Source organism: Pseudorasbora parva, chromosome 11 (assembly GCF_024679245.1).
Source record: "Pseudorasbora parva isolate DD20220531a chromosome 11, ASM2467924v1, whole genome shotgun sequence".
NCBI lineage: Eukaryota > Metazoa > Chordata > Actinopteri > Cypriniformes > Gobionidae > Pseudorasbora > Pseudorasbora parva.
The window spans coordinates 42,528,711-42,550,969 of record NC_090182.1 but is presented as its reverse complement, the minus strand read 5'-3'; the positions used below and the strand labels follow the sequence as shown (position 1 = coordinate 42,550,969).

Genomic DNA, 22,259 nt, shown 5'->3' with positions numbered 1-22,259 from the left:
GTGACAGATACCACAGCACACCTTCAGGGGGTCCAGTGGAGTCCATGCCTCGATGGGTCAGGACTATTTTTAGCAGTAAAAGGGGGATTAACACAATATTAAGAAGGTCGTCATAATGTTATGCCTATATATATATATATATATATATATATATATATATATATATGATTATTGCATATTTTATATATAATTTACAAATAAAAAAAATGCACTAATATATATATATATATATATATATATATATATATATATATATATATATACATATATATATATATATACATACATACATACACATATTTACAAATGCTAAATATTTGACTATAAAATATATTATATAAAATAACATTACTCAATCATGACAGCCGATAACAAATAATTTTCTTTTTAAAAAGACACCAAGTAAGAAATGAGCTTTAGTATTTATTTTTCTAAAACAATTTGAACACATGCTATCTGTAGTGATAAGGAACCCATCATTCCATGTAATAGTCGTACACAGATTTTTCCGTTTTCCAGGATTAAACCCAAAGTGGATGACATTTTGCCCTTGTGTTCACTGGAATACCTGAGCGAATTAAAGATTGGTCAAAGTAACTACTGTAATCTTTAGGCTGATGAATAGCAGATCTATACAAGCCGTTGCTTACTCTTAAACCAACAGTCAGCTCCAAACATTTTATTAACCAATCACGTGGCAAGGGCCCAAACTAGTAAGCGATGATTCTCTCATTTCAATATTATTGTCAGTAATACCCTGAGCTTCTAGTGTAGACTTAACCTAGTTCCTGGGTCTATGGCCAGCCGACTACATTTCCAGCTTCTGGCTCTTTTCAGTGGCTCTGGGAGAAAGCTGCTATTTTTTACTTGGAAACACAAGTGGCTGGCTGTGGATTTGGCCAGAATACAGGCAGGCCTGCTTTCCATGAGACACTGTAAGCTGAAGTTGTTCCTGTGTTGAACTAATCCGTTTGGGCAAAGCCTAGAAATGCAGCATACACAGCCTTAAGTGATATGATCAGGGCGCTTCTTTGAGACAGAAACCTGAATGTAATGCTGAACACAACTATAATAATAGAGGGGCCTGTTATGTTTGGGCGTTTGACTATAACGCGTCTGCTTGGGTTCCACAGTTTATTTTGGGGTTATAATCTCAAGGCACAATAAGCTTGTTACTGGATGTTATTTTTTGTCAAATGACTTTTCCTTCTAAAAAGCACAGAGCGTTGTATGTGCTAGACCTGGACTTCCATCCTGTACAGCTTGTAAGTAATCAAGTATGTCAAATAATAATTATTACACATACATTTCCAAAACAAACAAACATATCTTACATATCTACAGTCAGATGCGTAATTGGTGCAATAATGTAACTAATACAACAGCAAGCATTCTTTGCACTATATTACATATATAGTATATCATTACCGAATATGGAGGCTATATTTAGACATGTTTATATAAATATAGATATACATACATTTATATGTACATGGTTTATATTCAAACATTGCATAAAGCATGAAATAAATAAATCAAAGTGATCGAATCTTAAGGAGGATATGATTTGCGAAATAGAGATGCTGTATTAGAACTAAACTAAAATAAAAAAGCACTGAATTCTACAAAATTAACAATCTGTCCAATAATCTGGAGTATCAAAAAAGCCGCACCACATTTACCCTTGTAAAATGTACAGTTTGGGAGTGCTGGAATGAGTGTGTGGAGAAGTGAGGGTGGATGGGTTGAATCAGGAGGTCTGCTGAGTCTGTTAAATTGAGGATTGGGGTGTCATGGTCAATTTAGCTGATCCTGCTATTTCACCTCCGAATGTCACTGATTTTCGAGTCTTCCTGCTCGGCGACGGCATCGGAACTGGCGCGCCGCGGGCCTTGGCTCCGAATCCTCGTGTGGGTACTGAACCCGACCCTGCCAGGTTTGTCCTTGTCTCCCTGTCGAGCGCCCTTGGGGTGCTCCCCCTCCGAACGCCGCTCAAGGCCGCCTGGCGCTGGAGCGGCGGTGATGGATGTGCAGAAGCTCAGGCTGTCGCACAGAGCGCCCCAGTTCTGCTCGCACTGCAGACGCACGCTCCGGGTAATGGCTTCCTTCACCTCCTCTCCGCAGCCGAGCAAGATGTTCACCAGCTCAACGTACGGCCTAAGAAAGCGGGATGACAGCGGTCAGTCGTTGTAGTTTAAAAAGCTAACGGAAATGTCTTGAGTTTTTAACGCTGTGTTCATCAAAGGCCAGCGCTGGAAAAAAGGTGCAAGACAGGGTATGTCACCATACACCAACTTCTCATGAGAATGTTCAGAGACGTTTAACAGCTGGTCCTCAAGGCCCTCGGACCGAATAAATAAAGGAACTGCGTTTACAGAACTTCATGCAGCACCACGTGTACTTTTTAAATGGAAAAATACATGAATTGCCTGGAAACATGCTGTTAACCGAAAATAACACTTGAGTTTGAGGTAAATCAAACGGCATTTATTTAATAAACAAGCTCCCAGACTCACAAACAGGCTTGTCGCCATTATTGATTAATTGTGGTTATTCGATCTAATCACAATTATTTGAGATTTTATATTTAAAAAATTTAAAAAACACATTTTGCCATCCAAATTTGATGAATGCTGGTAACCAACCAGGTTCGGCCTCATCACACATAAAGTCTTTACTGGTAAATTAGCTGTAAATTACTGTAAAGAGATTATGGGCCAGATTTACCAAACAGGGCAAATTAGCATAGGAGCGCAATTCCAAAAAAGCGCAGATGGTGAAGTTCGATATCAATTCTATGAGTCCATAATTTCTATAAGCATCTGGTTTAAGACAGTTTTTCCGGCTGTAAATAATGGTGCGAACACCAGTAAATTGACAAGTGCAAACCTTAGTAAATTCATTTAAATACTCTCCTCTCATAAATTTTGCATCTGAAAGTAATACTACTACTAATGCATATGCAATAAGGTCAGTTGCAAAAATAACCCCGTTCCACGCCTTAATTAATCCTGATAGTACACTGCAAAACTTTTCTGTTGCTTTAACTTAAAAAAGTAAGTAACCTGGTTGCCTTAAAATTTTGAGTTTATTGAAATGAAAAATTTGAGTTGATACAATGAAGGAAATTTGTTTAATAAATAGAAACTCTAAATTAGGGCCGGGACTCGATTAAAAAAATTAATCTAATTAATTAGAGGCTTTGTAATTAATTAATCGAAATTAATCGCATTTTAATCGCATATAAATATTTGACCTGAGAACAATGAGAAGTAATTTTTCACATGGATTTTTAGTATACCATTGAATAATGACTGAATACATAAGCTTAATCAACAAAATATTGTTTATTTATTTCAGTCCAGCAGACCATTAAGTTTAGCAAAAGCATATTTGTGATATTTGAGGCTCGATGTACTGCGGTGATACGCGAATTCCTTGTTGTATAGCTTGCACACAACCCTGCTCTTGACGACGCTTCCATTCTTTCGTTTTTTAAAACAAAATTTCCCATCCACGGGGCCGAGCAAAGCGGTCTCATCAGCTTCTTCGTTCATGTTCACTCATGCCCTGCGTCTCAATCAGCTCCCTAGTTCCCTAGTCAGGGCACTGATCAAGACATAAGTCAATGGACTTGACTCCCTGATCAGTGCCCTGACTACTGAACTAGGGAGCTGATTGAGACGCACCCAAGGTTTGTTGTCTTGACTCCGGAGCGCTAGTTGGTGTTCCAGTATAATCGGTCCGTCGAAACTGATTCATTGAAAAACGTTCCGCGGTGCAAAAATAAATGCGGTTAAATTTTTTTATTTTTTTGCGTAATTAATTAACGCGTTAAAGTCACGTAATTAATTAATCTTAATTAACGCGTTAAAGTCCCGGCCCTACTCTAAATATTATTGCATCTGAACCACATAAAAAAAAAGATAAATCATGAAAATAGCACTATTTGGCACATTCCACTGCATCATCAAAAATAAAACAATTACCCAATATGCTTACAAAATCTTTTAATAAAGGTTGTCGAATCTAAAAAAATTCATTGTATTAACTAAAAAAAATTTATTTCAATGAATTCAAAATGAAGGCAACCAGGTAACTTTTTTTTTTAAATCATTTTTTACAGTGTAGTTTTTGTAACGCCAAAAAAAGTGTTTGCGCTGACCCAAGCTGTTAGTAATCTGGCGTGAACAGGACCTTTTAAAAAAAAACTGGTAAATCAGTTCTGCCAATTTACCAGTATGAGAAATTGCTGCATTACCAGTATAATGAAGATTACTGGTATGAGCACGTACAAGATCCGAACGGACTGATGTTAAAGGTCGGCTTTGGGCCAATCATTGCATTTTTATGGAGAAGACTCAGTTACTCAGGGCTGTTTTTCTATGTAAATATGCACTAGATGGACATCTTTGACCATTGCAGCAGGTCTCACAGCTTTTTCAACGTATCACACTCAAGACCCAGCCTTCTTTTACATTCATCAGTGCTGCGGCTCTGCAGTTGGATACTGTAATTGACCAGATAGTGAAAGTAAAGCTCTTCTCTTCATGCAGATGCAGTGTTTCAAGATCATTTCTGATTTCATTTACCAGTATGTTGGTGCTGATGTGTGAATGGTCTGTTACTGGTAAAAAGCAGTGTGAACTGCATATTTGTGTATTAACTTGTTAGGTTAGGAAGTCATTCCAAAGCAATTTCACAGCAATTTGTAGGTATTTTAAGAGGTGACTAATTTGTCACTCAACGTTTTCGTCCGATTTGTCTAGACCCCAGTGATGGGTTGGTTTTGGGGCGGGGTTAGAGGTGGTCCTTCCTGAAAACAAGTGGTACAAATTAGCCACCTTGTAAAATATGTACAAATTGCCGTGAGATCGGGTTGGTCATTATGGTAATTTTATGATAATTTACTAGGATTACTGTGTGAAAGAGGTTATGACTTTCTTTATATTTTTTGTTTGGACAAAAATATAATGGAAGTCAATAGAAATGGTTTGGTTACCAACATTCTTTAAAATGAAATGTGAATCAGACAGTTTTGGAATAAAATGCCATCAGAAGCGTTCAGCACTTAATAAAACGCCATCAAAAGTGTGATATGGCATCTGTTTTTCTGGGTACTAAAAAGCAGGGGAGTGAGATTTACACAAAATGGGCTGAATTTGTGTGTAAATTGTTCGTAAAGCCATTCTGATGTAGTTTTCGGATTCACGAAAATGTTCAAAATGTTAGTTGGTACGAAAGAAATTTACACCTGCTCCCTACCACATGTAAATTGTGCGTTAAACATTTAAACGCTCTGTGTTCGAATTTAGGTGAACGGATGACATTGCATTTTGATGCAGTACAGAAGTGACTTAAACTGTAATTCATCGACTGGCCACTAGGGACAGGCTCCAGAAGGGAGCAGAATCTCTTTGAGCCCCATGTTTTACACAACTTTACAGCAGAAAAAAGCATGTTTACAGTCTGGTACAAATTGTGGTTTTGGTCTATAATTGGACAATTTTTCCCTTCATGACACCTGTAAAGGGGGTGAATTTTTTTAGAACTCATTCGTTAAATTATATAAAGCCCTAAAGGTCTGCATAATTAAGGGCGTGGTCAATTTGAGTGACAGGTGGATAGCCATTTATCCGCCGTCTATAGTCATCGTATCACCTAAGCTCCGCCCAGATCCCGCCTTTTTGCCCATTTTCTGTTATACTCGTCAAGACAGCAATGCCCAGCTCGTCTCTGCTTTAAGCGTCAGAACAGGTTATCAGAATCCTATGGGTGACGTCACGGGCACTACGTCCATATTTTTTTACAGTCTATGGGTAATATGCAGCGCTCCTCACGGTCACTTTTTAGCCAGCCATCTAATCACAGTGGAGTAGGGGCGGGACTAATACTACACCGACCAATCATTCTACTTGTACAATGAACAAACAACAATGGAACAATGGTTACTGCATTTTTAAATTTAGTAATATTCTTCAAAATGAGATCCTATTAACCCATTATTACCATGGATATTCTGTGTCAGCAGCCAAAGTATCTCAGCTGGAAAAATGCAGCGCATACAAAGCGATTGCAAGCGCCACCATTTTCAGAAGAGCACCAGACATTTTTTAGCTGGCTAAAAATGCTTTGGTGGACACATGATGAATTAATATTTATTGCTAGGCATATGGCCAATTTGTCTCTTTAGCATGTATGCAATATACTGGAGCCAAAACAGAAGGAAGATTCCACAGAGTTCCTGGACACGTAATCCACGTAGTTGCAACTAATGGATGGGGATTATGCTAATTATGAATGAGCGTGCACGTGCACCCCTATTTATGAATGTTTGTAATTAATATACACACATTTATCTACCGAATCCATGGTATACGAAGCATTTGTGAATCTGGAGGAGAGTTTTCGTACAGGTCCATTTTACGATGAATTTGCTCACATTTTTTTTCCGAAAATTTAATTAATGAGGCCAATTGTACAAAAACACAATGTATAAACAAATTAGGTCTTCACACAACATGAAGGCTTTTGGGTATATTATATAAATTATATTAGTTAATGATTTTTTACAGCTTAGAAATAAATCATATTGGCCTATTTTATAAAATGATTCAAAGTAAACTGTTTTAAAAACAAATGATGTTTAAGGATTACACTGTAAATAACGACTTTGTTCTGTTTTGTTCCTTGTTGAAAAACCTCAAAAAATACTGAAGCACACAAACAGGAAACCATATAGGATGTGCAAACAAGAATAGGGAGATACAGAAAACTGATATGCTGAGCGTGATACCTACCCTTTGGGAAATAAGTCTTGGAAATGTATCATCTCCACCATGACATTGACATTGTCTTTAGCAGCTGAGCAGAGGTTGTGTTTCATGTAGCATTCCCGTTGAAGCTGGAAGACCATCTCCTTTATGGCCAGGCATTTTCGGCTGATGCAGCTGAACTTGTGCCTTAAACCGTGAGCCATGCACTTTAGAGCATCCTTGATGAAGGACTTGCCCTGCGAGCATTTAAGACAAAGTCTTATCAGATCTGCAGTCATAAATAGCCTTTCTTTCTCTGTTCTAATAGGGCAAGTCTCTGTACAGACACACATCTTGAGCATTACAAGGTTGAAACCCTCTGCTTCAAATCCACCTGCACCTTATGAAACACTAGCCATATTAGAGGCAATGCCAGCTGGCCGGGCCGGCTGCAGGGTCATCTTCTGGATGCGTCTGAGGTAGAGGTCTTCACGGGTCCACTTGGACCTGAAAACCTGAGGTCCGACCTAATACCCAAGCAGCTTTAGGTCCAAAACTTCGACAAGTGCTTTGGACACAGGTCGGGTTCAGTATTAGTGGCCTCGGGTCTTGGGTAAATTTTAAATAAATGCACTTTTTCTGAATGGACCTGAGAAGACCGGAATTATTTTAAACTATGTTGGGCATTTAACAAAATGTTATTATTTAAAACAATTCTATGGCCAAGTTTACACCTGGAAATAACTCTTTCCCCACCTGTGTTTTCAGGCTAGGGGGTGCTATGGCACATCTTCTAATAGAGAACTGAATCTCCTGATCAAAGCACATGCAATAAAGTTGCAGAAACAAGCGATCTCATATGCAATCACATGCTTATGTAAAATAACGCAATTATCAACATTAAACAGCATACAAATCAAAACTGCCTAATGTTACTGAATTAAATGTCGACCCGGGATGAGCGATAGGACTGTGAAGAATTGGGGGTGTTGATGGACTCCACACCTCAATCTACACCATCTGTGTTTTAATCGTCTTTCTGAATCCGATCCAGATGTAGTCTGTGACAAAAATGCAATTTTCTCAGCTTTTTGCATAAAAAAAAGAATGGATGAAGCGTAAAATTTTGTTTTTGATGTTGTTGTTTAAAAGCAGAGGCTCTGTTCTTTCTTTATATTATACATGTTCAGATATTCATACAACAAAATATTCTTAGGGGGGCCATAGCATTTGTGAAAATGATCAAAAACGTTGCCGTCGGCTACAAAAAAAAAAAAAAAAAAAAAAAAAAAACAGATGGGGAAAGAGTTAAAATGTGTTTTAGTCTATTGGATCACAAGTGGACGGCATTAAATACAGGTGTAAATGGGGTCTAAAACTTTTGAGCCTTCTACCACTTCCAGAGGTAGACAAAAATCCATTAGACCGGATTGTTCTCGTAATATAAACGCTAATAATGCGTCTCTCTCTCTTCTACTTGTTATCCGATCGCCCAAAACGCATCTTGAAGGGATAGTAATTAGCCCATGATTTACTAACCCTCAAGACTAACTAACAAAAATACAGTTAACAGGAGTTATATAAAAATATCCTGGCTTTTCCAAGCTTTATAATGGCAGCCAAAAATTTGAAGCTCAAAAAAATGAATCATCCATTATAAAAATACTTGGGTTTGCGAAAAAAAAGATATTCATATTTAAATATAAAGTATAAATATAAAGTAAACACGTTACACTTTCTGCGCAAATTGAAAATTGAAGGCGGTCTGGCGGAAACTAAATATTTTACTTTATAACGTTTTAAATATGGATATAATTCTTCCACAAACCCATCAATTAGCTTCAGAACGCCTTTATTAACCCCCCAGAGTCATGTGGATTACTTTTATACTGGATTGAGGCACTTTTGTGAGTTTCACATTTTGGCATTATACATTTTGGAGCACCCAGGACATTTTATTATCTTCTGAAAGAAGAACGTCATATACACCTAGAATGGCTTGAGGGTTTAGTAAATCATGAGTTAATACCATCTTTTAGGTGAACTAACCTTTTAATACCAGGTGTAAACAGGGCCTAGAAATAACTTGAATCCATCAGGCAGGCAATAACAAAGTAATAATAATTAAGTAAAAAAATAAATGAAATGATGGCCAAATCAGTCTGCTCCAGGATTTTTCCTGACTGACTGCGGGCTGGTCGGGTTCGAAAATAAATGCCATTGGGTCAGGTCTAATTTTATTAGGTCTGTCTCGGGTCGGGTTTTTCATTTTAAAATAATTAATTTATGCACGGTTCAGGTAAGAATTGATTAGGGTCAATTCGAGCCGGGTATGGATTTTAGGACCCGAGAAGACCTCCAGTCTGAGGGACATGAAACCCATGTGCTTACCTGCGAGTCAAACTTGCCAGCATTGTGCAGGAATGTCATGCAGATTTCCTGGAGGCCGCGGATTTCACAGGAGTTGTTCTCGAAACACTCGAACACACCGCAGCCCACGTCTCCCGCGCTCACAAGACAATGCTGAATCTCAGCTGTAGAGATTAGAAAGAGAATACACGTTCCTTAGAGCTAAATAAAGAATTTATATGAATGCAATGCAGATTACAACTCGATTCTGGACATCATATTCCAAAACAATCTGTACAGCAGGTCTATATTTATATAAGAAATAAAGTTGCTTGACAACCCTTTACATCATGCACACACATGAATGCTGAGGCCTATTTTCGGGCTTTGTTTCTGCTGTGAAAATTGAAGAACTGTATTTAGGGGACAAATTTAGCAGAGAGAGCGCTGTGGTAATTAAGGTATGCTATTAAAGTATACAAACTGGGAGGCATCTTGCAGTAACTGCCTGAGATGTGGGAAAGCAAGGTTAACCGTATGTAGGGCAGGACGAGATTGCTTTACCTTGCTGGAGATTTAGAAAATAACCTGGACAATAGAGATTGGCAAATAGCATATGAAAATATGATTATGAATTAGTAACTCTCAGCAATTCCACTTATATCTGCAACGCAGAATTAAAGGGCAGCATTAAGCGTCTTTTGACTTTTAATAGGAACAAATAAAGGTGGTTCTAAATCATCAATAACCGTGCTGATATTCAAAGGAAAGTGTACTTGCTGGTTTAGAGAGTGTGAATGCGCTGATGCATGTTTGATACATTAGATCAACTCATACAGACAGACATCCAGGAGTATTTTCATGACCACATCAGCAGTTTTTATAAAACAGTTTAAGATGTGTCTGTTAGCCGTGTCAGCAGTAAGAGAAATGCTGCCTGTTTGTCCTGCGTTGAACTACGCTAATTAAACATTTTTGCTGTACAACGGCAACTAAGGGGGAAAAAGATGACACATATAGCCAATTTATAAAGGGCTTTTATTTTAAAATGAACACATTCTGTGCTGTAAGAAAAAAAGTTATTTACTATAACATAAGAAAAATAGGTAAGTCAATTTAATGTAACATTTAAACCCATTGAGTCGGTATAAAGCCAAAGCTAAAGGCAAGCAGTTCACACAGCAATCACATTACAAACTGCACCATTGTAAAATGTTATTTCTAAGGATCTCGCAATTGCTACTTTGACCCTCAAATAAAATACAGACTTGATTGTTTGTCTCTCTCTTTCATTGCATTATTGGAGCCAATCTGACTGCCAAACACATTAACACAACACAGTAGAAGACAGTGAGACATCATGGTTCTCTTCCTTTTCACAAATATTAGCATAACATACGATTAGGCAGTGTTTTTAGAGAAAGATTCAAATTCATAGTATTTTCTAAATGAAATAGCATATCTAAATAATAAATATCACTTACCTAAATATTCTAATTAAAAGAGTATTTATAGCTATTTCACCAAAAGATTGTATGAGTTGGACAAAACAGCACGCTTTAATAGTCTTGTTCATGAATACATCTTTTTTCATCCAGTCTAAATGCATTGCAGTGGATCTGTTTATGGAGGTGCACCGTGCACAGGTAAATTGAGCTGTTGACTTGCGTTTGTGTGGACATTGATCTTGCGTGAAATTAACCAGATCCCTTGCAAAAGTTGTCACCCACTGATCCCTGATTTGACTGCCTCGGTTCATTGTCATGTTTGCACAGGATTGGATCGGCGTACTACCGTGAGAAAGGTTAAGTTTGACCCACCTCTAGTGCAACATGTAGAACCATTGCATCACTCAGATCCACATTACAGGTTTAACTTGCTTGTCCGCGCAATGCAACAAAAGTTGCGCACGTCTTGATGCCCTCTATAGCGATCGCGCGAGCACTTTGAATCGCCACTTAATGATAATCAAATATAAGCAGGGCAGAGGATGCATGTCAACACAAATCCACCCTGCGCTCGAAAATAAGACACACACGCGAACCTGACAGTAATGTCACCGAATATCTTCGCATACCTTGAGCCATGCTATTAATAGTTTACGAAGATATTGGATTTCTCTACTACGTGTGCTCCGGATTTACGGCGTAATCGGAAAACGCAGCGCCGCGCAGCGCGTGATGAGAATGTGCATTTTGCGCTGAAATCGCGCACGTGCCCGCACACACAAGACTCACTTCGGGTTTCGCGAGACGCCTCGCAGGTCGACAACACTTAGATTCTCTTACCTGTATTTTGTAAGGAGAGACGTCCCTTCTGACTGGCCGGTTTCTCGGGGTGACTCTCGTGAACATCAACATTATCCGTTCCTACCACTTCCCCCAAGACGGAGACAAGTAGCAAGGCTAGTGCAAATCTGATCAACATTTCTACACTCAGTTTGCTCGATTAACAATAGCAGGCTGTCAGCCTGGGATCTGGCGTGGATACTGGTCGAGATGACAGAGAGCGCGTGTGAGAGTGGGAAAGGGATGGATGCTGGATATATTTCCTAGAGTCCGGGTGTCAATTTGGATGAAGGAGTTAAGCAGGTGTTGTCAGTCGTGCTTCCCGACCAATCAGAGACGCAGACCACCACGTCCAAGTTTTAGGGGTGTGTCTGGCGAAAGTTGTCTCTACTTGCCAAAAAACTAAGCTTGTAAAATGTGTACGAGTGGGTGGGTATTTACTCTACAAGTGCTTATGAGACATCAGACTGGTGTAAGGACACGATCACTTATGGAGTCTTCAGACTATACCATATATATATTGATACGGTAATCGATCGGGAGAGGATATTGCTCAGATAGAAGAGAAGATGTTTATTAGCTATATGTTCCAATTACAATCCATACATTTTGAATAAATTGAGACATAAAAGTGTAACGTGTCTGTGATAGCTGGGCTATGCAATGGTATTTCTATGCACTCAACAGAATGTGCCATTGCAATGCCATATATATATAAAACTTACTCCATTCTAATTGATGTACTATAACTAAGATCACTGAGCCTTTTCTGTACATTATCATATAATGTTTACTTATGCCAAATGCATTTTTACTATATTCCATGTATGTGTTCTATTATAGCTTTATATCTATCCAAATAATCTATACATAATTTATTGAGATTATTTAGTTGCAATCTAGAACAAACATCAGAACAATATCCTCTCCCGTAAAAATTGATCAATTACTGTACCAATATCTATAATGTCTCATAAGTACTTTTGCCATTAAATACAACAAAACAGAAATTAAAATGGTGTTTATATTGCTGATTACAATTTCATATTTAATATTTGAGCTTCAGAGTTTGTACTTTCATGCTGCATGAACATTAAATAGATAGCAACTAAATAATCTTGATCCACTCTTTATTATGTGGATCGATATAAAGCTATACATACATGGAATATAGTAAAACAAGCATTTGGGATAAGTACACATTATATGACAATGTACAGAACATGTTCAGTGATCTTAATATAGAACATCAAGGAGCTGTATAAAGGAGTGAGTAAATCAAATATGGTATTGACAGGGAATGGCACATTCTGTTCTGCTCGCTACTGGTGTATTGGTGACCCAGCACATGAACATTATGACGACATAATGATAATGTGACTTTTTATATTGCAGTTTTTGAAAACTCAGAGCTAATTATATAGTCCCGCTGTAACAATTTGCCAACTCCACACAGTGCAGAAAATGGGACAAATTTGCTAATGGACGGCAGGGATTGCATCATTCAAACCACCCCCTCTAGGCAGCTGCCATACATAGACAAAGCAACACAAAAGGCATATAGACATGTGTGCATATCTGACTCTGACACACACACACACACACACACATACACAGCATATAGACACAACTGAATCAAGGCTTAGTTGTTTGTTATTAAGCCTCATTTTATATTGAATGCAAGTCCATTCAAGAAATGTTTTCGCCAGCGATCAATCACCAATTCTTCTAATTATAACATTTTATAACCATGGTTTATGGTAATACTAATGGGATTCACTACAAGTCATGCAAATCCTTTGCAAATGAGAAATATGTCTCAAATCAGATGCAGGCCATCCTCATGGATGTGGGACTAAAGTAAAGGGACTAACTATCAGTATTAAGTTAAGACAAGCAAATTATTACACTATACATTTTTTGTTGGTTTAACTTAAAGTAAGTAACCTGATTTGCCTTCAAATGTTGAGTTTATTGAGTTGATACAATGAAGGGAATTGCTCTGATAAATAGAAACTTAAAATATTATTGTATCTTTACCACATAAAACGTGATAAATCATGAAAATAGCACAATTTGGCATGTTTCACTGCATCATCACCAATAAAACACACACAATTACCCAATATGCTTTCAAAATCTTTTTAAAATATTTTAAAAAAGGTTGTCGAGTCTCAAAAAATGGTCATTGCTTTAACTCATTTTTTACTTCAATGAACTCAACATTTTAAAGCAACCAGGTTACTTTTTTTTCTCCAGTGTATGACACGTTACTATTTCTCATCTCACTAGTTAAAATTGCATTCGCTACTCATATGAAATGACTTGTGAGAATGGCTACTTTATTTAATTAAAAATTATGTAATATTATGATTGAACATCTAAGCTGATCCCATAGTAACTATAGCCTAACAGAGGAATGCAATATAAGTAATAACATAAAAGTATTAACATATTAGTTAAGCAATAAATGTTACAACGGTTTTTCATACTGAGAATTGAAACGTCTCTTGTGCGGCCACCCGGAGGCGAAAAATAGACGAACAGCGATGAAGCTGCAGACAAATATTTGGTCAACATGCTCTCGTGCTGAGGGGAGAATAAAACATGGTTAGAATGTCGAAGCTTTTATAGCCTATAAAGCATTTCAAATGCTATTGGCAGGGTTCTTCACAACAGAAAGACTATAAATTTGAATCTGGTATTTCAGTTCTCTAAGCTTTGCTTTCCAGGAAATGAAAGAGCGAATTAATGTGTGGCTTCAAAGGATGCGCAACGTGCCCATACTCCGCTGAATGGGGAACATATCATGGCATTTAGGAGAGATTTAGGAGAGACTCGGTGTGCTGTTGTACCTGTTTGGTGCGGTGGTTTAAGTTGTGCCTACCTCGCGCAGGATGGACTGAATCAGGGATTCAGAGTCTGTAAAGCCAGCCCATGATGCGCGCACACCCTCGGTGTCCACCAATCAGCGCGCGGACACAGACCGCAACCTCGTAATGACGCGTGTCACCACAGACGACTGGAGCGCCGAAAAGAGTACTGATGGTTTACCCGTGTATTTTGTACTTTTGAGATGCCTAAAAGCGTGTCTCATAGAGAGAGAGAGAGAGAGAGAGAGAGAGAGAGAGAGAGAGAGAGAGAGAGAGAGAGAGAGAGAGAGAGAGAGAGAGAGAGAGAGAGAGCGCACCGCGGCAGCCTGAAATGTGCTATTACCGAACTAAAAGATAGCCTATATTTATTTTAATGCAGTTTCAACGTGACGTCTACATCATAATTTAAAAGAAGAGGTGCAGTCATCTGGCATTGTCAGATGCCTCTCAATAATTAAAGGCAATCACATCCGCATAAACGGGGATGAAGCAGACCAAAACCATGCATAAAATACATAAACATCTCTCAGGAGGGTCTTTAATCATGCTGTAATTTATGTCTTGCCTTCACTCACTGTGTTGCTGGAAAATGCCAGCCTTGCTCACAGATTGCATGAGGCTGTCAGCAAGAGTGCTTATTAATTCCCTCTTGGCAGTGACGGTCTGTTAAAATGTGAGGTATCATACTGAAATGCATCAATTTCTGTTTTGCTTAGCTTGCTAATCCCATCAGTCCATCATCATCATTTTGGACTAGTGTTACTTCTACCAAATGAAAGGCTCCATCTTCTGACTTGGTGGTGCATTTTTAATCAGATATTTCTTTAATCTAATGTTACTGATAGGAGAGTGCGAGTCATCTGGGACATCTCAAACGGCCTGCACTATGTATAGGGACATTAATCCCACATTCCGGGGGGCTCAGACTGTGATCCCAGGTGAAATGGAGAGTGCCCAGGATCAGGATGCCTGGTGAGTTGGAAGCAGAGAAGGGTGCTCGGCGTGAAGGAGACCAGGAATGTCTGATCTTCCAGGAACCGTGGTGGTGGCGAAAAAGATACGTGTGTATCAGCAGGTCATATGCTCTCTCTACTATGCTGGAAAGACTTATCTTTGCAACATGAAAGCGTACTCTGCTGCGTAAACTCACCTGACTCGTGAAAAGAGCACTTTTACAAGCTCAGTACAATGCATCAAAAATGCACTTTCATTCCAAACATGTGAAAATAGTGCCTTGGACCCCAGCTTTTACTGGCTTCGAACAATGTGCTATTATAGAGTGTTTTTTATGCTGTGATTTATATTGCAGCAGTGTTGGCAGATTACAACCAAGCCCTCCAGCTCATTACAGTCCGTGTGGCTTTCCCACTGCAGCACAATAGACTCAGTGATGCTGCCATGTGACCCTTTACCTTGCTTGCACTGTCGATCAGGAGAGGGGTTGATGTCATCCGCTTTTGGAGTGCCCCAGGACGGACACACTCGGTGTGGGAGGCGGGACAACGATGAGGCCGGAAACAATGGGAACCTGGAAAATGAGATGGGCCGATTCGGGTCGGTGTCATGAATTACGGAAAGTCTTTTGTTATGTAAGACAAGACTTGGATTTCAGTGGGGTTTGATCCCACAACACTGCCTCCAAAGGATGCTAAATTTATCGCCGTGGAGGTCCAAAGACAACAAGCCAACGCTCCGTGACACACTTACTCCTCATTAGAGATGAATAGCACATTGTGGTTGGTCTGAGATCTCGGAGGATCATTAAAACCTTTCCTCAATGCTGTATTTACTAGTTGTCAATCAAGAGAAGATTGTGTGCCTCGTGACCCACATTTGCGTCTGTGTAGAGCCAATGGATGGGGAAGTAATTGACAATGCTCAGGAAAGAGCATGGAAGACTGAAGAGTTTCTCACTCTGAATCTCTTTGTCTTTCAGATCAGCTTTGTTTTGTATTCGCCTGCTGAAATGAATCCCAATAGGAATGAACATTTGAATACTTAACAGGTTAACATAAGTCTTATTCATTTTCTACTAAACATGATTTACCATAGCCCCCTTATTTCACCTTATTTTTGGACACGAAAATGGGCAAGACCTACAACTCCGATGAACTGCTAGACTAGATGATTTTTCAAAGTTGTAAGTAAAAACAAGATTATTGTACTTATGTATAGTACTATTTGAGCTTCATCATTTGCTCTTTAATTGTTTGTGAAATTTACTAACATTAGAAATCATTAATTTTCTGAGTGAAATCTTTTTCTACAACATTCTTTTTTTAACTAGTCTGGAAGCAGATGGACTCAAATGTTTGTGTCCAGTCCTAAATAAGGTGGATAATAAAAATACATCTTGTTCACTCATCACATAATTTGTTACATGGCACAATCCGATTGGCCTCTGCAGATTCTTCTCAGCCAATGAGACTGCATACTCAACATTTAAATATCCTGGTTTAGTGATGGCTGTAGGCTAGTGCTTCAGTGTGCTAACAAAAGCTGTGTTTCCATGCAGGAACTTTCCCCAGAAACTAGGGACTTTGGAGTGGTACTCTGTGTGTTTCGATCGCAGGTAAAAATGTCCCCCTCAAAACAGCCCTGTCTGCGAGGTGGTACTTTTTCAAAGTTCAGGAACTTTTGGGGGTGGGACTTGAGCGCTGAAGATATTGATTGGGTGAATTCACCCAGCATTTTTTTTTCAACCTAAAAGTCAGTTGCGGTGCGTGCAGTAAGAGTTGTTTGGTATTTGAATCAACAATAAAGTTTAAAAAATACAACAGATGGACTGACAACAAGGTTCAGGGTTTATTAAAGGGTTACTTCAGCGATTAGCATATGGCTGTGTTTCACTAGAAACCCTGGAGTATATTCAAATAAATGTGCTTTCCCCCCTCATATCCCCCTGAGACAAGAGATTTATGCATTTTATTTCTGGAAAAATCTTCCTATGATGCAAATTGACGATATTTGAATCATAGGAGGAATGTTTGGCCAAAGGCTAAAGACTCCAGCCAGCAGAGGGAGCCATTCCTGCATGTTTTGAACCCACGCATTGGGGATAGAGATCATACTCATTTAAACGAAGCTATGGTGAGCAATGTAAGTCTTTTAACTTCTCAAATTAATTTCTATGAAAGTTAAGCTTGCAAAGGTATGAACTGAATACCTGTATGGACTGACCTCATGAAATGCAGTATGTATGATATGCCAAGTCGTATGCCATTTTGGCATGCTTTCAAGACACATAATCGTTTTTTAGTGTGTTTATCAATGCTGTTTCATTCTATATCCCTACACTGCCCCTGCCTATAAACCTACCCATCATACATACACACACACACACGCACGCACACACACAGCCCCTAAACATACCCATCACAAGCAACATTCAGCATTTTTACATTTTCAAAAAACATAATTTAGTATGTTTATGACACACAAACACAGATAATGGTTAGTTTCTGCGTAGACATACACGTGGAGATGATGGTTAGTTTCGGTGTATACATACACGTGGAGATGATGGTTAGTTTCTGCGTAGACATACACGTGGAGATGATGGTTAGTTTCTGCGTAGACATACACGTGGAGATGATGGTTAGTTTCTGCGTAGACATACACGTGGAGATGATGGTTAGTTTCTGCGTAGACATACACGTGGAGATGATGGTTAGTTTCGGCGTAGACACACACGTGGAGATGATGGTTAGTTTCGGCGTAGACATACACGTGGAGATGATGGTTAGTTTTGGTGTAGACACACACGTGGAGATGAATGTTAGTTTCGGTGTAGACACACACGTGGAGATGATGGTTAGTTTCGGTGTAGACACACACGTGGAGATTATGGTTAGTTTCGGTGTAGACATACACGTTGAGATGATGGTTAGTTTCGGTGTAGACATACACGTGGAGATGATGGTTGGTTTCGGCGTAGACACACACGTGGAGATGATGGTTAGTTTCGGTGTAGACACACACGTGGAGATGATGGTTAGTTTCGGTGTAGACATACACGTGGAGATGATGGTTAGTTTCTGCGTAGACATACATGTGGAGATGATGGTCAGTTTCGGTGTAGACATACACGTGGAGATGATGGTTAGTTTCGGTGTAGACATACACGTGGAGATGATGGTTAGTTTCTGCGTAGACATACATGTGGAGATGATGGTCAGTTTCGGTGTAGACATACACGTGGAGATGATGGTTAGTTTCGGCGTAGACATACACGTGGAGATGATGGTCAGTTTCGGTGTAGACATACACGTGGAGATGATGGTCAGTTTCGGCGTAGACATACACGTGGAGATGATGGTCAGTTTCGGAGTAGACATACACGTGGAGATGATGGTCAGTTTCGGCGTAGACATACACGTGGAGATGATTGTCAGTTTCGGTGTAGACATACACGTGGAGATGATGGTAAGTTTCGGAGTAGACATACACGTGGAGATGATGGTTAGTTTCGGTGTAGACATACACGTGGAGATGATGGTCAGTTTCGGCGTAGACATACACGTGGAGATGATGGTCAGTTTCGGAGTAGACATACACGTGGAGATGATGGTCAGTTTCGGCGTAGACATACACGTGGAGATGATTGTCAGTTTCGGTGTAGACATACACGTGGAGATGATGGTAAGTTTCGGAGTAGACATACACGTGGAGATGATGGTTAGTTTCGGTGTAGACGTACACGTGGAGATGATGGTTAGTTTCGGCGTAGACATACACGTGGAGATGATGGTCAGTTTCGGTGTAGACATACACGTGGAGATGATGGTTAGTTTCGGTGTAGACATACACGTGGAGATGATGGTTAGTTTCGGTGTAGACGTACACGTGGAGATGATGGTCAGTTTCGGTGTAGACATACACGTGGAGATGATGGTTAGTTTCGGTGTATACATACACGTGGAGATGATGGTCAGTTTCGGTGTATACATACACGTGGAGATGATGGTCAGTTTCGGTGTAGACATACACGTGGAGATGATGGTCAGTTTCGGTGTATACATACACGTGGAGATGGTTAGTTTCGGCGTAGACATACACGTGGAGATGATGGTTAGTTTCGGTGTAGACGTACACGTGGAGATGATGGTTAGTTTCAGTGTAGACATACACGTGGAGATGATGGTTGGTTTCGGTGTATACATACACGTGGAGATGATGGTCAGTTTCGGTGTAGACATACACGTGGAGATGATGGTCAGTTTCGGTGTATACATACACGTGGAGATGGTTAGTTTCGGCGTAGACATACACGTGGAGATGATGGTTAGTTTCGGTGTAGACGTACACGTGGAGATGATGGTTAGTTTCAGTGTAGACATACACGTGGAGATGATGGTTGGTTTCGGTGTACACATACACGTGGAGATGATGGTTAGTTTCGGTGTAGACATACACGTGGAGATGATGGTTGGTTTCGGTGTAGACATACACGTGGAGATGATGGTTAGTTTCGGTGTATACATACACGTGGAGATGATGGTCAGTTTCGGTGTAGACACACACGTGGAGATGATGGTTAGTTTCGGCGTAGACATACACGTGGAGATGATGGTCAGTTTCGGTGTAGACACACACGTGGAGATGATGGTTAGTTTCGGTGTAGACATACACGTGGAGATGATGGTTAGTTTCGGTGTAGACATACACGTGGAGATGATGGTTAGTTTCGGCGTAGACATACACGTGGAGATGATGGTTAGTTTCGGCGTAGACATACACGTGGAGATGATGGTCAGTTTCGGTGTAGACACACACGTGGAGATGATGGTTAGTTTCGGTGTAGACATACACGTGGAGATGATGGTTAGTTTCGGTGTAGACATACACGTGGAGATGATGGTTAGTTTCGGTGTAGACGTACACGTGGAGATGATGGTCAGTTTCGGTGTAGACATACACGTGGAGATGATGGTTAGTTTCGGTGTAGACATACACGTGGAGATGATGGTCAGTTTCGGTGTATACATACACGTGGAGATGGTTAGTTTCGGCGTAGACATACACGTGGAGATGATGGTTAGTTTCGGTGTAGACGTACACGTGGAGATGATGGTTAGTTTCAGTGTAGACATACACGTGGAGATGATGGTTGGTTTCGGTGTAGACATACACGTGGAGATGATGGTTAGTTTCGGTGTAGACATACACGTGGAGATGATGGTTGGTTTCGGTGTAGACATACACGTGGAGATGATGGTTAGTTTCGGCATAGACATACATGCGGAATCACACAGGGTGTAGACATACATGCGGATAGCTCAAAATGCGTACAGATAACACGGCACTTGGCTTTAGAAAGTGGCGTTTATGTTTAAGAAAAGTCATGATGTCATGTTGCATTTATTGCTAAAAAGTTTTAAAGCTTGCATGAGCAAAACTGCAATGGATGTTTTAAATTTATTTTTTTTATCAACAGTTGGTGATAGAAAGTCCATATTGCTATGCAGCAGCGTGCAAACAGTTCTAGTCTGTCAATATCAAATGCATTAGCATTGTCATATTAACATGTTAAAACTATTTTCGAGAGTTATGATTGAATTGCCGGTTCACAAAATGACTATAAAAAGATCATTCCTAAAGTGCTTCGAAGAAATAATCGCACCCTGCAATTTCTTTGACTTGTGGAAATGGTCATGCATTTCCTCATTTGAGTGTGTGTAAGCAGACACATGAGTCTCATCTGCAGCCATTGCCTATGTGACTGAGAGCATGCGATCGCATGAAGCCTGAGGGAGGGGGTCTATCTGACCCTGCCTGAGGCAGAGGAAGGGCTGCAGCAGACACCCACTTTATTTGACTTCCTGCCTCGATCTTTGAGGAGGAGGCTTAAAGGGAGCTCAATCAGCTTATAGGCCTTTTGTTGAACAGCAGCGCTCTCTCCCATACCTTCCCCCACTCACAATTGTTCTGTAATCATCAATGATTGATCTACCATCTCTATTCAGAGGGTTTATGTTAATCTAATTGCACACTTTAAGTAAACATGGCTTAGTTGTACCTCCCCAGCACGTAAATTACTGTTAGATGAAGATGGGAAAATATTTGACTATTAACAATAGGACAATGTGTCCTTTCTCTTTATAACATATTTGCTGCAATTGAAGAAATGAAACTGTTCACCCAGAAATGATAATGCTGCCATAATTTCCTCACCCTCATGTTGATCGTGTATGCATGCACCTGTATGAGTTTCTGTCTTTTGTGGAACACAAAAGAAGACATTTTTACTCTTTCTCCAAAAGATGGGGGGAAAGGGGGTTGTCAAAGACTAGGTTTTAATTTTCATGTTGAATGTTTGATTAGCTTACTTTAAGAAACTTTGTAAGAAAGTGTAAGGGTGTAAGAATCTTCAATCTGTGCCTTCTTTTTAGCTTGTTTTTGGATCTGGTGATGCAAAACTTTTTTCCCTAACAGTGCCTGGGCATTGTAAAATAAAGGGTTACCTGATTAATTTCATTCTAATGATTAATTTCATTCTTTATTACTTTAATATAATAAAGTGATATACAGTTCTGTTCAGGTCTATTTTTGTCTCTGTGAAATAACATTTCGTAATTTCAACCCAGAAATTCAAAACCTGACTTCAAGATTTTTTTCTTCACTTTCAGAACAAACATCCCCTTGTTTGCCTTTTTGAAAATAAATGCTGTTTTTCATTTGCCTGGTTTTATCATTTGAAAACTGTGTAAAAGCAGGCTTGTAAACAAAGAAAACTACTGAAACATTGCTTATTGAAGTTTAGCAATAAATTCTGTGAAATCGTAAACCACAACTTATTTTAAGCCAACTCCACTGTGTCTCTGACGTTTCCAATTAAATTTATCACATACTTAACACATTTAGATTTAATAAAGTCACATTATTATACAAACGCTTGAAAAAAGTCCTGAGTGAACAGTGCACATTACTTGTCCTGCTTTTCCACCATTATATGCTGGCACAATCCTTACATTTCACATCAGCTTTCAGACTTG

The 22,259-nt window shown here is 39.4% G+C and overlaps 1 protein-coding gene across 1 annotated transcript; it reads right to left on the bottom strand.

Moving 5' to 3' along the window:
- Positions 1-410: 410 nt before the first annotated feature.
- Positions 411-12,074, bottom strand: stc2a (stanniocalcin 2a). The gene is made up of 4 exons (XM_067458006.1): positions 11,393-12,074; positions 9,147-9,289; positions 6,801-7,012; positions 411-2,157 (listed from the first exon to the last, which is right to left on the bottom strand). Exons 1-4 carry the CDS (start codon positions 11,529-11,531, stop codon positions 1,821-1,823), a joined length of 831 nt encoding a protein of 276 aa, XP_067314107.1. The 5' UTR covers positions 11,532-12,074; the 3' UTR covers positions 411-1,820.
- Between the last annotated feature and the right edge of the window lie 10,185 nt (positions 12,075-22,259).